Source organism: Leptonotus elevatus, chromosome 4, assembly GCF_054856555.1.
Source record: "Leptonotus elevatus isolate MCC_2025b chromosome 4, RoL_Lele_1.0, whole genome shotgun sequence".
Taxonomy (NCBI): domain Eukaryota; kingdom Metazoa; phylum Chordata; class Actinopteri; order Syngnathiformes; family Syngnathidae; genus Leptonotus; species Leptonotus elevatus.
In genome coordinates, this window is record NC_141242.1 from 3,415,159 (window position 1) to 3,435,825 (window position 20,667).

Here is a 20,667-nt window from a genome sequence, read left to right on the forward strand (position 1 = left end):
CAGTGTTTGCATAGCCCTTAGGACGTGTCCTGGCCGGTCCACCAATAACATACATCATGAATATAGTTGATCGGATATCGACAGCGGTGGCAAATCCAGGTCCAGAAAGTAAAAACACCTGCCACAGTTTGGCTTTAGCCCCTATGCTAGCTAGCTAGCTAGCTAGCATAGGGGCTAAAGCTAGCTATGTCCCTAGCAGGTAAATGAACACCATGGGAGCTAGCTTGCTAGCTAGCACCTAGGGCTAAAGTCCAATTGCCACCTCTGGATAGCGACATGGCAAGAATAGAGATGCCATTCTCCTTATTAGTTAGAAGATGCTGAAGCTATTTAAGCTATTCCTGTTGTAGTACAATTGTTATATACACTGTTGGTTCACATGTAACTATTTTGTCTAGAGCAGAGGGAGTTTCCATAGATGACGCGTGTGCAATTAATGCTACAAATAGATGCTGTTGTGTGTGGGTGTGTGTGTGTGTGTCTCGAACAAACAAGACTCTGTATTCGCCGCTCACGCTCAGGTTGCTGTTTTAGCTGTGTGACATTTTGTGAGTCATGCGCAGGCAGGGCGTGGCACAGGACACAAGCGACCCTCAGTTTCAGTTGTCGCTTTTTTTGCTGTTTTGTAAGATTTGTTAATGCGGCGTGAAAGTTGCTCATAACTTCTACTGTCAGCTGCAAATGAACACAACATGACTTCCATTGCTCCTCGTGGCTTCCACTCGTTAAGAATGATGACCAGCGGCCGCGTGGCTCCGAGAGCATGACGGCCGTCACCCGATAAAGAACAAATGATGTTATTGTGACTTACAGCTAAAGTGGTTCTGTCAATACCTTGTCCAAAGACATACAACCACCTCTAAAAGTATTGCAACTGTGAGGCAGTTTCTTTTTGACCTTTGTTGGTCCCCCATTCCATCAATGATCCATCTTTCCATTTTCTATACAGCTCACTTACTCGCAGCCATTTTCATTGAAGTAACCCCCTTTCTCCTGGCTGTTTTACTGGATTTTGACTCATTTCGCAAGTCCCACAGATAATTTTGTTCTATTGCTATAAAAACACGGAACCTACCAAAAGAAAGATTAGAGTCTCTTCTTTCATCAGGAAAAAAGTACATTTGTATCTGTTACCGTTTTGCAGCAATTAGCATTAGAATATAGCTAAGTTTCATCAATATTCACATTCCTGGTGGAAACACTGGCAACATGGCCCTGGCTGATCTCTTATACTCTGCTGCCACCTGCTGGCCGTTTTTTGTAATAATTACCGCTACTTTAAATTTAAAAAAGACAAAAAGATTTTTGTAAACAAAGTAAAGTAAAGACAAAAATGCTTTTTAAAAAAACGAAAACAAACTGAAACTACATTCTACATTTACAAAACGAACTAAAATGATCTATAATTATAATGAAAATGTATTTAATTTATGTATTTGGTAATTATTTTAATACATGAGCCTTTGGGGTTGATTTTTAAATGTGATTTAATTATATTTATTCCAATATTAACCGGAATAAGGACGTTTGACAGTGTGTCGCACAAAAGTGACGTCATCTAGCAGCAGCCAATAGAAAAGCACCTTCAGATGACGTCGCTCCCAGGTGCCAATTTTGCGCGTTTGACTTTTGGCTCCAATGGCTCACCTTGCCCGCTTTTTCATTTGATTCAGTTGAAGTGCAACGCTAGGTAAGGGTTTTTGCTTTTTTCCTTTTACCATGGTATTTATTAAATATTGCACACAACACACAACATAAAAAAAAGAGAAAATTATTACTAAAATTAAACTAAACTAAAATAAAACTAAGCATTTTTTAAATAAGTAAAACTAATAAAAACTAACTAAATTTACAAAACAAAACTCAAAATTGAAATAATAACTAACTATAATGAAAATTCCCAAACTATCAAAACCTTGATCTCCACTTTGAGTATTTTGGCTTTTCAACAACAACAACTGATTGCAAACTTATTTTATGTCAATTTGTTGAGTCTTGTATCTGCACTGACTGCCAGAAATGCTTCGGACCAAAACTGCCATTCATTTTGTATTGGAGTGGAACATGAGCACATAACGTGCTGAAGGGGAAAGCCGATTAATTTGTTTTGATGAACCTAATCCTGATTTAATGACTGAATAAACCGAGTTTTGAGCAGATTTGATGACATTGCTGTTTTTACCTTCTTACGTGCTGTTACATGCTGAGATCAAAATGAACATGAGATTTGCATCAGGATAGTTTCCATTGAACATAGGACGGCAATATTACATTGACACATGCCGTAGGAACTGACAAAAACTGTTTGTTTATTAGATTCATATTATGTTATAAACCCTTTGTAAATCAGTAATGAACAATTTGTAGTTGTCGCAATTAGCAGACTCACAAATTGGCAGGTTCAAACTCTCGGATTTAATAATTCATCTGAGCGGTATGCAGATAATTGAAAACTGTACAAAGTCGTTACACAAAGTGGGAGTGAGTTCTGTTTCAATAAGTCAAAAGTTTGAAAAGCAATTCTGCACATGTGCGAAATAAATAACGTGCTGTCTTGTGGCGCTGATGAAACGGACTGCTGTGATGTTTTTGCCGCCGTCCTCCCTTAGTGTCGGCATTTGAGGTAAGTTTTGATCAAACTCTTTGTGTGAAACGTTTACGAGTTGCACAGTGACTCTTCTCGAACAAACAGCCCCACTTCACTAACCCAAACAAACAGCAACAAAAAAAAGTCAATATATTTCTGACGGCTACTGTAAAAAAAGAGCCTTTGTGTCGTCACTATTCTACAGTCCAGTGAGGAAAAGACACATGGAACGAAACACTCCAAAGGGGGGGGATGCATTTCAGTCAAGTAAGTTCCTTGTGGAGCTTCTGGCTGGCTGTCGGGGTGTTGGTCTTGTGTTTCCAGTAGCGTCACTCGCCTTATGACACAGCTTCATGAGACCTTAATAACGTGGTTCACTTTCGGAACCGGCCTGGCGTGTGTCTGATGTGGCGGCGCTAACTGTTGGAAAGAAATGGTGGTGCCGTGAAAGCATGCGCCAGCTCCAGACCGCTTGCTCTTGAAGTGGGACACACCCACGGAAGCTTGCCTGTCTCCTGCTTTTGCTAACGATTTTAGCTTCAGGCAAATATTGGCCGTTATCTGCGTCAGACATCACGCCGGTAATCTAATCTGGATGACATTTAGTTCAATAAAAAAACATGTGACAGCAATCGACTTGAATGGGAAGAGGTGTGGTCTGATGAGTAAAGGCAGGAATGAAGATACTCGTCATAAATATACATAATATATCAAATCCGTTACAAAAGTAGATTCTGATTTTTTTTTTCCGAATCTGGATTAGAATCACAATTTTTATGAAAAATATGCCTGTAAAGCAACTTTGACCTTCAAACCGCTGCTATGCGTGACCTTTGTTTTTATCTTTGTGTTTGCTTTTAGCGATATAGTGGTGCCTTGAGATATGCCGTTAATTCATTCCATGACCGCGATTGTAACTCCAAACGAGAGTTGTCAAAGGTAATCGATTAATCGATTATCAAATTAATCGACAGCTGTTGTATTAATCAAGTCATCGTTTGGAGCCATTGTTTAATTGTCCAAATGTCATTCATTCGTTTCAGCCTTCCGCCCCCAAACAAATCTTTGTAATGTGTATTTGCTTAGAAAAATAGCATTTCAAATAAATGAATATTGTGGCCAGTGTAACGCAGACATATGGATTAATGTGACTTAAAACATTGGCTGTAGAGTTAATCAAGGTTTATGATGGCCACAGTTTGAACCTGAAACTGATTATTTTCATTTCCATTCATTCTTTTGGGAAACATCGTTGTGCCAAACAACTAAATCGTTAATCAACAATCTGGAGCAGGTTGTGTTTTAACGTGTATCTTCAAAGCCTAAACGGACCGGAACCCTTTGCTCTCACCATTGTTAACACCTGTATCCATCCTCCTTTTTACTGTTTTACTGCGGCTGCTTAAGAGTACTCATTACAACAACAAAGCTAGTGTGGCCTTACCCGGCAAGGTTTGCCCAACTTGAGTGCTCCGAGCACTCAACAAGATTGGCTGCACTCTGTGAACTGTCAGAAAAAAAAAAAAAAAAAAAAAAAAAAAAATCTAAAGTCCAAGTCTCCTGGTGAACATATGTGCATAACACAGACCAGGTTCATTTTTAACGGTGCACCACCTTGTAACAGAGGCCTTTCATTTCCATGGTTTTGATCTGTCGTAGCTGTCGCGGAGGAAGCGTGATGCATCCCAGATATGTTAATGCGCTCAAAACAGGCATGTAACGCAGCACACACGTGGAAAGCCTCTCAAGATCCCCTTGTGCGAATCTCATGTAAATGAATTCTGGCCCCTTTAGTTATGAATATATTTACGCTTGTTTATTGGAATTTCAATGAGCTTGAATCTGATTCCAGCCAACTTGTACACACATATATATATTTTTGTGCCTCCTAACGAAGGCCGCGCCGTAAAACGTCGCTGAATTCTCAATGATCCAGCCCAAGGCGCTCGATACCAGCCAGCTGCCGCTCAGATGTACTAAGAAAAAAAGGCCAATGGAAATAAACTCAATTGGGGAATTGCGCAGTGGCACGGATCACACGCAAAGGCGTTCTGAGCCGTGCAGCTCTCAAGGCACGAGTTTGCATCCAATGAAGAGTGCAATTGTTAACAAAAGGTCTTAGATGTGGCGGCCAAAACATGATCTTATTTAGTCGAGTGGTCGCGAAAATGCTTGGTGTCTTCCCAAAGAATTTCTTTGTGCATCGTCTAAGTCATCGCCATTCCTTTTGAGTTTCACAACAGGCAAACTTGTTTTGTCTCATTGTGTTAAAGGGGACATTAATGTTCTAATCTTCATCTTCATCAATTGGACTCTGACGAGTAAAACCGTAAAAGTACAAGAACTCAGCTAATCCATCTTCTTAACTTAAAGGGGGCTGGGGTGGGGTTCGGTGGGGTGGGTGCTGGAGCCTATCCCAGCCGTTTTCGGGCGTGAAAGGCACGGTACACCCTGACCTGCGTCAATTAACCTGCCATGCACGTCTTTGGAATGTGGGCGGAAACGACTCATGTTACACGTTCTTGTAAATGTTAGCGTTTAGCATCACCGTTGCCGAATTGCTTTACAACAACATAAGAAGGTCGTCCCTTTCAGTACCTTTTCCAGTTCTACAATCAGGCCGTGCTTTCCATGTGCGTCACTACCAGCTATGGTATATATATATATTTGTGAGGAACGTTTTGAGGAGGCAGCCCAGATCGGGCGTGGCAGGGCGGGGTGGCGCCGCACGTGGCCGGGTTTGTTGAGTTTGGCAATCAAACCCCCCAACTGCGCATCACCACAGCGTTCCTCTGCTAGTCCCCACTAAGAATTTAAAAAAAAAAATTAGTGTATGAAATCTGCACATTCAGCAGCTTGGAACTATTTTATTTATCTACATTTCACGGTAAGGAAATCAATTTCACGTGACACACGGAGCACCTGCTCTTAGTTAACGCCGCGTTCCTCAATTCCACAATAGAGTTCGCTGACATTCAAATACGCCCCCGCACCAGCCCGTTTTTTTTTTTTTTTTTCGTTCTCACTTTTTTCGGGGCCTCCGCTTCCACATGAGCTCATCGCAGCGATGTCGTGTAATTCAGGAGTTCATACGGCGACCACCATCAGTAGTTGATGGCCTGTCGTGACCCGGGTTTGACCACCATCCCGCCGTACGAGTTCACTGTGCGGGATACGGTTTAAAACAGCTGTGCAATTTAATAAGGCGCCCAAATGGAATATGTGACGAAGTGTCCTTCCCGAGTGTCCTTGTATGACTTTTTTGTTACTGTTGGATCACTTTGGGATTTCTTGCAAGCATCGAGACCACTGCCAATAAACGACACCCGCGCAGCAGTCGTCACAATCTGAAATCTAAAGAAAAGCTTTTCTTATGTATAAAATGCGTAGACAAATATGCGCTTTTAAAAATACCCGTGGTAAGGAAAAGGCAACTAAAATATGCTAGTACTATAGATAGCTGGTCATATAAAAATCCATGGGCAGGAATATGGTTGTTATTGTTGCATTTCCACTTGGCTGTCTGACATCCAGCGTTTATTTTCTCCGGGCGACAGCATTTACATGCTCGTACCACACCAGCATTACCAACTGTGAGGCTCCGTTTCTTCTTGCGGTTGAGGCCACTTGTCACACAATAGACTGGAGGTAGCTACTGTTTTTCTCTTTTTTTTGCAATTTTTGGATTGCAATGAAATCACATTGGTTCGCATGAGGTGTGTTAGAAAAGTTCTCGGACTGGTGTCAGAAAATCCTGAAGAAACTACAATCCATTAACTTTCCAATCGGAAGTAATCTCCTTGTCGGTGCTGGATTTCACCTTCCTTGGTTTTCTTTGGTCCCCTCGGGTCTCCTGGTGTTCGGTTTAGGTGAACGGTATGAGATTTTTTCTAATAGGTTTTCTGGTGAGCTAACAAATACACGCACGCACGCACGCACGCACGCACGCACGCACGCACGCACGCACGCACGCACGCACATACACATACTCACCCACACACACAAAAAAAAAAAAAAATATATATATATGTATGTATATATATATATATGTATATATATATATATATATATATGTATGTATATATATATATATGTGTATATATATATATATATATATATGTATGTATATATATATATATATATGTATGTATATATATATATATGTGTATATATATATATGTATATATATATATATATATATATATGTGTATATATATATATGTATATATATATATATATATATATATGTATGTATATATATATATGTGTATATATATATATGTATATATATGTATGTATATATATATATATGTATATATATATATATGTATATATATATATATATATATATATATGTATATATATATATATGTATATATATATATATATGTATATATATATATATATATGTATATATATATATATGTATATATATATATATATATATATATAAAAAAAATATATATATAAAAAAAAAAAGAGCAATGATGATGACATTTCCGAATGAACAATACTGAGCTCTAAAAAAAAGGAAAAAAAAAAAGGAAGTAATCTCCTTGGAGGCTAACTCACTTTCTCAGTCTTCTCTGATCTCTGATCCCGCGGCACCGTCAGTGACCAGGAGATCCACAGAAACCCTTAAAAAGGAGTCTTTACGCTCTCATAAATGGTTTTAATGTGATCATTAAGGCTGGATTGAAATTAAAAAGAAGCTCGGCAGTAACCGCCAACATGCTGAGCTCGCTTTCCTTCTGCACTTTTTTTTTCGGTCTTAAAAGATGGCAGATAAATGAAAATGACTATAACAGTTCCCCTCTTCACATCAGGAGGAGTTTATGGACAAAGCAGACTCCGGTGAAGTCACAATCCTGCAACCACGGATGCTTTTATGCAGCTGTTATATATTCCCTTTCCACTGGAAGCGCCTGAAAAGATAATTCAGATCTTTTGGCTCCAACTCAGCCCGGCCGCAAGCTCGGGAATGTTGAGCTGATGTCCGGTTCTGCCTTCACTTTCTCGACTGTGTCCGCTTGCCAGTTAACATTGAATCATGTTTTGTTAGCATATGAATGTCCATGAGTAATAAAAAAAAAAAAAAAGGGGGGAGTAGGCAATTTTAGACAATAAGAAATGGTAGCTCGAAAAGTCAGCGGAGGGGCGACACATTAACACGTACGGTTACTTTTGCAACTTGTTGGCCACTGAAAATGACATCACTGTGCCTAAGAGCTCAGCTTGCGAACGTCACATGACCAAACCCAGAAAACAGGTCAGCCGTTTTCGGTCGACAGCAAGTGGCTGTACAAAGCAAAATGGCCGCCACCTGAAATGGATAAAAAAAGATTTAAAGAAATTTAAATCTGCTGAATAACTTTATTTGCAGTAGTCAGGTTTCCATCCAATTGTTTCGATTTTTTTTAAAGCGAATTTACTGAAAGTGCGCAACATACAATTTATGCCCGTTTCCTTCTGTTGTTCTTTTGCGAATATTTAGAAGGGATTCTGCCGCTGCAGGTGGCGGTATACACCATAGAGATGTGATCACCAGTAATTTAAAAGAAGAAGAAGAAAAACAGGAAGTGACTGCGCCGTGCAATGACGTCGTATGAGTTTGTTTTCTTTTTCTTGATAAACCGTAGCGTTACTTTGTGGTTTTCCATCTAAAATTGCAATGCATTAATATTCGCTTCTATAATTAATAACAAAAAGATTTCTATTTCGCCTTAACCCCCCCATCATTATCATCCGCCATTGCTTTGTGACTACAAACGTACGTGTGACATAATTACCGGTCAAAATGAGGTGTAGCCGGTCTTGTCAGCGTTTCCATAACAAAAATTTACATTTTCCTTTTTTCGATACACTTCAAAATCCACCCCGTCCATGCGTAAAAACTTTTTTTTGTGTGCTAATTTTGGGCCCTTTTTCGAATTTCTAGCATTTCCATTGTTTTATTTTTGCATTTCTTGAAAATTCGTATAAAAATGGGCGGATGGAAACCCCACTATTGTTTCCTACACACACTATGACAATGAGAACACCGCTGCCACCTACTGGAGTGGATGTACAATTACATTTTATTCATGTATGGCCCTAAAAAAAGCAAACATTTATTTCTTTTAAATGACTCAAGGCGCCACTCAGAGTGTCGCCGCCAGTTGCCCATCCCTGTTCTACAATCTACAAGTTTCTAGTTAAAAACGCCAGCGCCCTTATTCAGTTGCCTGCCACAAAAACACTCCATATTGAACAACATGGTGATTTTTCCCAGCAAACTCGTACTGAAGACATAAACCGAAATATGATTTCCAGATCTGCAATGCTGATGGCGCGAATGGAATTCTTGTTTTGTTGCTGTTATCTGAAGCTGCCTGCAGCCGGCAGCAAACGGGGGGGGAAATGATTGTATGCCCGAAGTTTGTAGGGACACCTTTGTCCGCTAGATGGAATCTAATCCCAGATAATCCCATTTTAGGTAAAGTTTGGATTACATTTTCCACCAATTCAATGTGAGAGTAGGCCACACACGTCAACTCACATATAAACACACTCTCCCTGTAGCCCATCGGAAGTGTCTCCTTTGATTTGGAACATGCATAAAACATAAAGATAAGAGTGTCGCCTCCCCTACAGACACGGGAGCGAGAATTCCAGCTGCTTTCTTTGCTCAATAAATGAACACAACTCCCCCTATAGACTCGCCGTGATGTGATGTGACTGCAACTAACAGCTTGCATGTATGTTTCCAATGCAGCCGCTATATATTTATACATTATGCAATCTCACTCAAAGATACAGCAGAAGGTTTTTACTGTAAAAAATAATGGGAACATAAATAACCTGGCCATGGCGATGTCATTGTTTATAAGTAAACATTGTAAGTAACATTGTTAACTGTCAAGTGTTTAATAAGTTAATGACTAGGACTGTCATTAATACATTCCAGTTGACCAAAAACAACAACAACAAAAATATGTAATAATATTGTACTTAATGCAAACGTATAGTAATAATGAAATAGATGAAAGAAGACTAAGATGCTGTAATGTTTTTCTCTCCACAGAGGGTAAAGAATATATGCCTGTGATTGAGAGCACTTTTTCCATATTTTCTGTCCATTTGTTGCTGCACCATTTTTGTTGAAGTATTACAACACTGCAACATAGACGCTATTCATTAGTCTATAGAGTTTTGCATTGTGTGTTAGCATGAAGCTAGCGGACGTTTGTATAGCAAAATTAAATGATTTGGTTTGATAAAAAAATAAGTATTAAGAGACTGGCAATAAACAACTTGAAGTCTTTGGGGGGAAAAAGTTTAGTATTGGTAGGGCTGCTCAATTATGAAGAAAATATTAATCACGGCTATTTTGGTAATAATTGAAATCACGATTAGGACGATCATTTATTTTTTAGTACAAACACAAAACTGTTTAAATGTAAAAAATATTAAGACAAATAAAATGTATCTAGAATTATGCAAGTTCCTTTTGGATGAAACTAAATTTATTAAATTAGTTATTTTCATATTTAAAAAAGGTGCAAATCTCAAACATCTCAACATTAGTATTAATAATATATATTTTTTACGATTATGCTGACTTTGTAATTTTGGAGTGTAATAACTTAAATTAATTGCACAGGCCTAAGTATTGGCCAAAATTGAAGCTTGTTTATTGATAAAAATAAATAAAAATAAATCACAATTATTTATTTATTTATTTTCAAAATCGTTCATCCCTAATGTGAAGGGTTGCTTGTCTTTTTGTGACCTGCGATTGGCTGGTAACCAGTCCAGGTGGTCCGCCACCTCTCATTCAAAGTCAACATGACCCTCATGAGGACAAGCATGGATGGATGTACATGAGGCTGCAACACAAACACATCTAAAATGTTGACTTTTTTTTTTTTTTTATCCCTCAAACTATAAACAAGCGCAACTACCTTTTGAGTCCAATAATAGACTCTTATCATCGTCCTTTTTCCGACAGTTGTCGCTTTTCCTTCCTCTTTAAACCCAGAGAAGCGCGTTGAACCTTTTTTTTGTGCCCGCGTTGCCACAAGCGTGTAAAATATTCAGCGTGATTGCACAAGGAGCTTGTTGTCTGCAACGAAGTTGTTGCCTCAGCTCCCCTGTGCAGCTGTTCCAGGCTTCGGTTGCGACTGCACACCCAACTTGACGGCACGCGTCATTTCCTCCTCGCTATTTTAAGATGTCGCCCACCGCCGTGATGGCATTTACCGCGGCCCCTCACGCTGTTAACCAGAGAAAACACACATGCACGCGTACACTGTACCTAATCAAGCCTGTATCACCTTTCCTAACCTTTACAAATTGAATGCAGCCTATTTTTAGCCCGAGCCCGATCCCTAACCGTCTCGGATTCCATTCTGATCTCAAGTTGTAATTAGACGGTCAAATGACCGAGAACACCTATAGAAAAATCTTGCTAGCACACAGTAAATTTTGTAAGAGTAAATTTTACATTTTACATTTACATTTGGAAGAGAGGAAAATATAAAGTATAAAGTAATTTTTTTCTCAAAGTATATTTACAGTGTATGAGAGAACACAAACCTAGTAATTTTTTTTTTCACTCAGAAATTCCAAGTCAATTTTAGAAGGAAATGTTTCGAGTACATTCTGCTAGTTACTTGGGAGACTGCAACTCTACCACCTGAGCTATGCCACTCTTACTGTCTGCTAGTATCCAAAAGGAGACCAAAAAAACGACTCTTAAGTGGTACGAAGATTCCAGCTGACTAATTTATCTTTCGATTTACTTTATAAGCATTTCACAAGCATTACACATGAATTTAGCTTTTATTAGCTTTCAGCATTCCCATGCAATTTCAGAAATTGCACTTTTTTTTTTGCTTTATTTATAAAATTTGTACCGGTGGTCTGATTTGGCCATCGTGAATGATCTTTGGGTGGCCCAACACAGCCATGTCGGACTCTGAACACGTACAGTAGCAATAAGCCAAGCATGGTCGCCAGTTAGCATGCAGATGCAGCATGTGGCACAGTTAATAGGCCGCCGCCACATGATGAAGCAGCTCAGCCTCATGATAGTGACTCATGCAGCCTGGAGTCTGGAGGGAGTCCCTCCACTTGCAGACTGATTCCTGCGGGCTAATTTTAAACGAGTGACTCATTTTCACATGTGAGCGATCACATTGTTCCTATCGGGGCAAATGTCTCCAGACATAATGCGTGCACGCGTGCTAAATAGGACGTGCTAAACATCGAGATGTACGCATTCGCCATAAGGCGGACGTCTCTCATCACAATGTTACTAGTTTTGTCTATATTAGGCAAAAGAGAAGCAGAGGGACAATTTCAAACTCAAGACAGCTCCAGATGTTGGAGACGTTTTTTTTTTTTTTTTTTCCAAACACACAAGGCAATGACTCAGTTTCCTGTGAGTCATGCAGCTTTTCCCGCGGAATCACGCTAGACCACACTAGAGCGCTCTTAAAACTCTAAAAAAAAAAAAAGTCCAGTGCTCTGATGCGTACTCAAGATCAGCACATGTCCAAATAGGCAGATCATGTCCCGGCATGATTGGTCATGCAAACAACGAAGATGTGCCATAAAGGTAGCAATGCAAATTTCCTTACCAGTTATTCTTATGAAAGGCATGCTTAGTCATGTGCTTCTTTTTTTTTTTTTTTTTTTAAGAGCTCAGTATTGTTCATTCGGAAATGTCATCATCATTGCTCTTTTATTATTATTATTATTTTTTTTCAAGTCATGTGCTTCTTGGTTCCACAGTTATTCGTGATGCACAGTAGAAATAAATAAAACTTTGCACTGTAGAAATAAATAACTAAAAATAATCCACACAGTTCAGGCAGCAATGCAGTGTGGCAGCTAAATGTGCAGTGTGAATTCTGCCCAAGTCCGACATGAATCGAAGGGCCGAACTTGCGCCCTTTACGGACGTTTTTCTGTATCGTCCCTTGCGGCCACACTCAACCTCATTCTGTCCACCCTGTGACATACATGCAACACGTTTCTGAAATGTCATCCTCACTTCTTTAATTAGATTGTTAAATTATCCCCTGCCATCATGTCCATATAACGACATCTTGATTAAATTAGACGATGTGGCCGATATCGGACTTAAGGTCATGAGCTCGGGACGTTGGACGGCGGATTGGGGTGGTTGTCATTTCGCACTGCGCATTTTGTTTTTATCATTTTAATGTATTTCCAGTGATAAAAAGGCAGCAAAAAACAGAACGGAATCTTCTTTGTTCATTTTGGGGAAAAATAAAAAAATAAATGGAGCACCACAGAGGGCCGTATCAGAACATCTGGTCATGCATAATTCCTTCTTTTTGAAAACTTGGCAGTTGTGTGACAATGAGAATCTTCTCTGGCGTTTCCATTTTGGATGCTAAACCCCCCCCCCCCACCTCCCAAAAAAAGCTCTTATCAGAAACAAACACGCCAATTGACTTTGCTTTTGTATGGACGGCGGATGTAAGCCTGCCTTTCACAAAGCACTTTGATTTCCAATGCGGCTTGTGGGTCCTGAAGGTAAATTTTTACCGTGACATGGATGACGAGAATCTACACAGACTTAAAGAAAAAAAATGTTCATCAGCAAGTTGGTATTTTTGTGCGTATAAAAAATGTACGAGTTTTTTTTTCTCGCAGATATGCCACTTTATAAAGTGGCAAATTTGCCACTTTATAGACTCTTTATTAAGTGGCAAATTTGCAAGAAAAAGCTTGTACATTTGCCACTTATAAAAGTGGCAAATTTGCGAGGTTTTTTTCTTCTGAATATTGCCCCCACCCTCTAAAAAATATATATTTCTATGTGGCCCTAATACGCCGTCATATTTTTGTATTTAGATTGTGATGTTAAAAAACGTTTTATACTGTAAGGCTAACGTCACAACAATTGAGGTTATCCCCGCCCGCAGTCCCGCCATTAGTCCCTGTTCCCAAGCTGTTGGAATGCCACTGGCACTCGAAAACCGCATGCTCGGAATTTCCCCCGCAATTACAAGGCGACGCGACAATCACGTTTTTTTAATCAACAATTTAACATTCCAAATTGCCACTCGAGCAGCTAAAATCCCACCGGCCCGTTATGGCAAACGTCGCTGACTTATCCGATTGATGCGGATGACGTTTAAAAACAACACGGCGGCTTAAGATGAGTTGCCCTTTCACCTTCCGCGAGTGCTGGGGCAGAATGCAGCCGGTGTTTATGTACAGCGACTCTTTTGTGCGCACGCCTCAAGGCTAAACGAGGACTGTGTGTGGGCTGCCGGCCCCTGCTAAGCAGATCACGGCCCTCCAATATAAGCCGAGCTGTCTATCAAAACGGGAGCCATGTGGGAACGATCATCTGCCAAGGAGTCCTCAGGGCGACGGACGGCTCTTTAGTTATCGTCCTGCATCTCAATGAGAATAAACCATCATTTGCAAGCGGGACAAAAGTCTGCTATCTAAAGGCGATTGTTAAGTTTGGCTATTTCTGCTTTTTCGACGTTTTCTTTATTTTCTTGCCGTCTTGGCCGCCGGGCATCAAGACATACCGCGCAGTTAATGGCCGATATTTGGAACAGGGTTGTTCATAGGAACGTCAAAGAATGACTAAGACGGGGCTGAATTAACCCTCTAATGAAAGGCCCTGAAGGAAAATGACCCGCCCCACTTGTTTTTTGTTTTTATTTACATGTTTGTTTATATCAGCCAGCACCACTAAAGCTAATTATGAGCTTAAGGTATACAGATGTTTTGGAGGGTTAGCAAGGAATCCAGACGACACTTAGGAAACTGTGGAGGCGCATCTCAAAGATGCTTGATTCTGACCCGAGGTTTATATTCAATTGGTGAGGAGAATATTTTAGTTTAGTTTATTAGTTTACTTTTTTACCATCTCTATTTTTGGATACTTCTTCAGAAACATGCTTTCAACATATCGTCACACTTAAGTCCATTTTTTTCCCATTTTTTTAATTTGATGTTTTTGGGATGAAACAGAATGCAAACATTCCAAAAATTAAAAAAAAGAAAAAAATGGAAACAAATAGAATGCTGCTATGTGAAAAACACTTATGCACATTTTTTTTCTTTCTTTTCTTTTTTTTCTTTTCTTTTTTTTATGTTTTTCAGATGAAACTGAATGCAAATATATATATATTTTTTTAATAAAAATAACTAAATACATTTTATTATAATTTTTTATTTTTATGTTTTTGGTATGAAACTGAAGGCAGACATCCCAAAAATGTATTAGTGTTTTTCACATAGCAGCAACAATATTTATTATTTATTTTATACTTCTCCACACCTTAATTCATTTGAGAGACGATTAGGCGCTGCTGTTTTGATTTAACCCGCGTTTTTGGCAAATAGCATATAACTGTCCCACAAGTTTGATATAGTTTAAATGAGTCAAAATCTCCGCTATACTGAAAACGTTTTTGTTTTTTTTTAATGTTTGGAAGTGGGTGAATGCGAAGGACAGCCACATTGTACAGCCGATTAAAAAATAAAATTAATAAAAAAAAAAAAAAAAAAAAAAAAAAAAGTGACAAGAAGGTTGCATCTTTGAAGAGGCCTTCAAAAGGGGCCAGCCTTCGTGCCAGCCTTCGTGCCAGCCTTCGTGCCAGCCTTGTGCGGCGCAATGACAAACATCTGCTTAGAATTTGGATATCTGTCACTTGAACCTCCAAATATGTTTTTTGATTCGACTTCTTATGCGATAACATACCTCATACATTTCTGACTCATGTTTTCTATCAGTTTTTTTTGTCATTGTCCAATGACCCTCGCACTGGCAAATCAAATTCTAACAGAACAAAATTGGATTTAATGGATCCATCCAGTTGAAGGAGGCATCTAATTGCGCCATAAGTCCACCCAACGACTAATTAAGGCACGGGTTCTAATGCTCGTGATTATAATTCAGTGATATGCTCGCTGTAGTTTTGCCTGAAGTATAGCAGCAGCCCTGCATCTCGTTCAAGGACCCGTTTGACAAAAAGTTATTCCTGTTACACGAAACATTTCCATTATTGGAGGTGCGGAGTGCAATCACGACCGTGGCAGTCCGTCCGCCCGGTTGCTTCAGGTCACGTATATAAAATCCAACAGCTGTACTGTATAAGGTTGGTGATACCAACAGTTGGCTATCTTTAGGCTAAATATAATTAGTAAGCCATCACCCGCTGCCACTTACAACCTTAACGTTCCGGGGTAACTATTGAGTGGATTCCCCTTTCAAGCATCGTAAGTAGGAACAATTTGAAGGATATATCTTGAATTTGGTGAGCTTTTGGACATTCCTTCTTTTTCAAACAAACTTCCATGCTGTGGATACAGCAAATTTATGGACACTCCTGATTTTCGTGTTTGGATTTGGTCCAGCGCGACCTTGTTTAAACTAAGAGGCGAGCAGGGGGTCGCCGAGTGTGTCTGTGGACAAGCGGCCCCCAGAATAACGCTAACTCATCAATATCTCTAAGCAAATAATGGACTTATTAGTCCTGTGCGTAGAGACCTTGTATAGAGACGCTTCACGGAGCCCAGGCAGATTCCATATTTATTTATTGTTCCCATGTTGCCATAGTGACATGAAACCCACTGGGAAATAAAAGGGCTCATATGCACACTCTGGATCCAATTTCTCTAGTTCAGCTTTGCAATTGCATCACTGTATGTTTCTATTGTTGTTTGATGACCAATTTCTTTCTTACTAATTTACTCAAGTGATGTAATTTACCAGAAGGATTAAAAGCGGGTCATTTAACACTAATTTGTAATCAGTCACGGTTTACACCACTGAATATTTTTTTTTTGTTGTTGCATGGGTCTTATTCATTCAGCAATCTGTCCACCTGGAGAGCCCAACATCCATCTATCCGTTAAGCTGAAGGTCTGTCATCATCCATCTTATTACCGATCCACCCATCCATTAATTTTCTGGTCAATCTATGAAAGACTATCTATCCATCACACCAACAATGTAACTGTCCCTAATGTAGGTCATTAGCGTCCATCCATCCATCCAGCCATCCATCCATTGTTTGAACACTCTGGCCATCATTCATCCATCTATCCATCCGTCCATCCATCTGTCCATCCATCCATCCATCCATCCATTGTTTGAGCCCTCTGGCCGTCATCCATCCATCCATCCGTCCATCCATCCATCCATCCATCCAGTTTTTGAGCCCTCTAGCCATCATCCATCCATCCACCCATCCATTGTTTGAGCCCTCTGGCCGTCATCCATCCATCCATCTGTCCGTCCATCCATCCATCCATCCATCCATCCATCCATCCATCCAGTTTTTGAGCCCTCTAGCCATCATCTATCCATCCATCCACCCATCCAGCCATTGTTTGAACACTCTGGCCATCATTCATCCATCCATCCATCCGTCCATCCATCTGTCCGTCCATCCACGGTCCATCCATCCATCCATCCATTGTTTGAGCCCTCTGGCCGTCATCCATCCATCCATCCATCCATCCATCCATCCATCCATCCATCCATCCATCCATCCATCCATCCATCCATCCATCCATCCATCCAGTTTTTGAGCCCTCTAGCCATCATCTATCCATCCATCCACCCATCCAGCCATTGTTTGAACACTCTGGCCATCATTCATCCATCCATCCATCCGTCCATCCATCTGTCCGTCCATCCACGGTCCATCCATCCATCCATCCATTGTTTGAGCCCTCTGGCCGTCATCCATCCATCCATCCATCCATCCATCCATCCATCCATCCATCCATCCATCCATCTATCTGTCCGTCCATCCATCCATCCATCCATCCATCCAGTTTTTGAGCCCTCTAGCCATCATCTATCCATTCATCCATCCATTGTTTGAGACCTCTGGCCATCATCCATCCATCCATCCATCCATCCACAAGCAGATACCTAAAACAAACGTCTTGTTCCGATCAAGAGAGTCATCAGCAGACACACGACTTGATCTAGTTACACTCGGGAAACGGCCCCCTCACCATTTTTCTGCAAACCTCGTTACCGCTTAAGTTCAAGGAAAGTCGTAATAGATACAAAAAAACCACAGCGTGCTGCGGAGTGCTGTGATATGTCATATCCAATTTCAGATACAGACGCGACGCAATGTGCAATCGCTCGCTCTGGAGAAAAATAAGGATGCCTGTTTTGCTGTCCTTGTTTCTGTTCATTGGATTGGTGTCGTGATACTCCATCTCGACAGGCAAAATAAGATTGTGAGTGTGCGGAAGCACAGATGTTAAACAACGTCAGCTCCTCAGCAATCCCATTTTGTGTCTTCATTTTGCTGAGCCGCTGCTTATACTCGCACTCCTTCCATCGTCTAGCAGATCCTCACAGGGAGTAACATGAGGACATAAAACTGTGGAAAAGTTGTGGGCTGCAGAAAATGAACGGAAAATGTTATTACATGACTCTCTGGGCTCCTGTTCACGCCCCCCCACCCCCCCCCCCCCACCCCCAACCTCAAAATCTGCTTCTGATTGAACCAAGACGGTCTAAATAGATACAGATTGACCATCGCTTGCTTCTTGAGGACGTCATGTGGTAACACGGCCTGTGACATTTGAAGATGTAAACACCGGGAAGATCGAGAACCTTCTCACTCGCCATCCTGACAGCTGGTGGCGGAGATTTTGTCAAGCAAAGGTTAAATTTAATCGGGGGACTGTGGTACATCTGGCCAGCATTTGCATTAGCCACTCAGGAGGAATCAGGACCAGAAGACAATTACTGTAGATGAAGAAAAAGTCCTCTGTTAGGCTGTTTTGATTATTTGATCGGGGTTTTGGTGGAAAATGACACCCTGTGAACTATTTTCTGCATGCACAATGAACCCCCTGCCCAATCACATTTCCATCTGCTTTTTACTTGGCTCTTTTTTTCTATGACATGCTACAAGACGGCAGCAAGGCTCTGGCTAATAGGAAAGTAGTATTTGGTGAAGTCTTGTTCATGTGTTTTTAACACTAAGTACCTCCTAAAAACATTCTGAGCATACCAAGTGCCATCATAATGACGAAGAACCACCAAAATGGCCCATCAATACTAAGTATACCAACACCCAGTCTAGCCTGCCCCCCTGCACTGTATCTTGGTTTAAGTCTCCGCCCCTATCGCCCCCTGTAAACAAGCAAACATGAAAGCATACGACTGTTTTCACACCGCTAACAGATTGACTCGAGCTTTTTCCGGCCGAGCGTCAACTCTCAAACAAAGCGTCGCTCTGTGTGCACACGGCGCAAAGCTGATGGGAGTGCTTTGCCCCGCGCGGAATTGCGCAGTGCAATTTGTGGTGCGGGACGGATGGACCGAGACAATGGGTTTCGACAGCCGCCCCAAGCCCAATGTTCATCTTGCCAATTCTGACTTAAGTACAGTCTTTAGCCGTTGACAGCATTTCAGCTGTCATATTTTTTACCCTCTGGCCGGAAAGTTATGGAAAAGAAAAAACTCAGCGTGTAAATTGGTCATACTAGTGCACAAGGTTTTGTTGACTGCAATCTAGAAGTACGGTGGCCTTCATGGGTCAAAAATGTGTTGTTTTAGAAAAGCTTTTTAAAAATTCTTGAATTAGTCCAGTTCCTGGTTCCTGGAATTCCCCATTGAGAATTCTGACCTTATTCTCAGAATTCTGACTTTAAAGTGAGACTTGTGACTTTATTTTCAGAATTCTGACTTTTAAGTCAGACTTTAAAGTCAGAATTCCCCATTGAGAATTCAGACTTTATTCTCAGAATTCTGACTTTCCGACTTCCACCCACAATTCATACCTCGACGTCACAGTCAGAATTCTCACTTTAAAGTCAGAGTTCTGTGATTAAAGTCAGAATTCTGAGAATAAAGTGAGAATCCTGCCAACCCTTTTTTTCCTCTTCACTGGCCCTAATCATCTTCCGTACTGACCAAAGTATGAATACAGTTGATCATTTTAGAATACAGGACATGTATGTGTGAAAGTCACAAGGGAACTCTCCTGAGCTCCACCCCCAACCACCCCACCCCACCCAATACATACGTCGCATGCTTATTCACGCTGTGCATCCTTGCATATACTCTACTTGCCCTGTGGAGGAAGTGCAAAGTCACATTTATAAAGGTACTGAGGCTGACTTGTGCCTGCGCACTGTGGAGCCATTGTATGGACCCCCCCCGCCTCCTCGTCAAAACTCACACTGCACTCTTACTTTCATCCCCCCCCCCTTCTCGCCACCGCCACCTCCGCGTGGATACGCTGAAACGTGGGCCCTGCGGTGCTCGCTCTCCCTGTGAAAGAACGATTCATAGCCGCCGCCGCCTTCATCTTCTCACCTCTCTCGCTGCTGACCTCTGACAAGCAGAACCTCAATGCGCAAACACTTCTCGGGGCGCGATAGGAGACATTGTAAGAGCAAGCGCTGGATTGAAAACAGACCTCAAGAGTCTGGACCAGACGCTCGCTTGAATTTCATCCAAATGCTGAGCAATGAATCAGGCGTGAGAATAAGACCACAAAAGGAAGTTCTGCATAGAGATAAAATCCTGGACTTGCACCTGAATTCAAACATCAGGGGGGGGGGTCTCTGCCAACGTGGAACAGATGTGGATGAAGCAAAAGGGAGGGGAGGGGTGAGCACAGTAATTAGCAGTGGTCCTTACCTCCATGGCTGGGGTCAGTGAGGCTGAGCAGGGTCAGGATGGCGCCCACCAGGGCACATTGCGAGGATCTCATATTTGAGTGCTGCCAGTTAAAGTCCTCTGTGCTTAGACACACTCCATTCGCCGGGGCCTGAATGACTTTCTACTTTGGGGACCTACTACACGATGCTGCTCTGTGCGAAGGGGCCGTGCCGGGCCGGGCCGGGGAGGGGCCAGGAGAGCGACGCCCCTCTCTCCAAACCCACTTCGACACCCTCCTCCCCCCCCCATTTCAGAGCTTTCAAACCCACTTGCACACATGTTCCAAGGCTGAAGAATGACTTCCTGTCTCGCTTTCTTTCCGCTTCATTTTGAGACGCATATGTGAAAGAGAAGGATTTGTTTACATTCTGATAGGATTATTCCCATGGGA

The 20,667-nt window shown here is 41.2% G+C and overlaps 1 protein-coding gene across 1 annotated transcript in view; it reads right to left on the minus strand.

Moving 5' to 3' along the window:
- cspg4 (chondroitin sulfate proteoglycan 4) overlaps positions 1-20,385 on the minus strand; it is a 65,310-nt gene extending 44,925 nt beyond the window's left edge. The window contains exon 1 of the mRNA XM_086074354.1: positions 20,256-20,385. Coding sequence (XP_085930480.1) covers positions 20,256-20,328 — 73 coding nt within the window. The 5' untranslated portion in view covers positions 20,329-20,385. The remainder of the gene's footprint in view (positions 1-20,255) is intronic.
- Between the last annotated feature and the right edge of the window lie 282 nt (positions 20,386-20,667).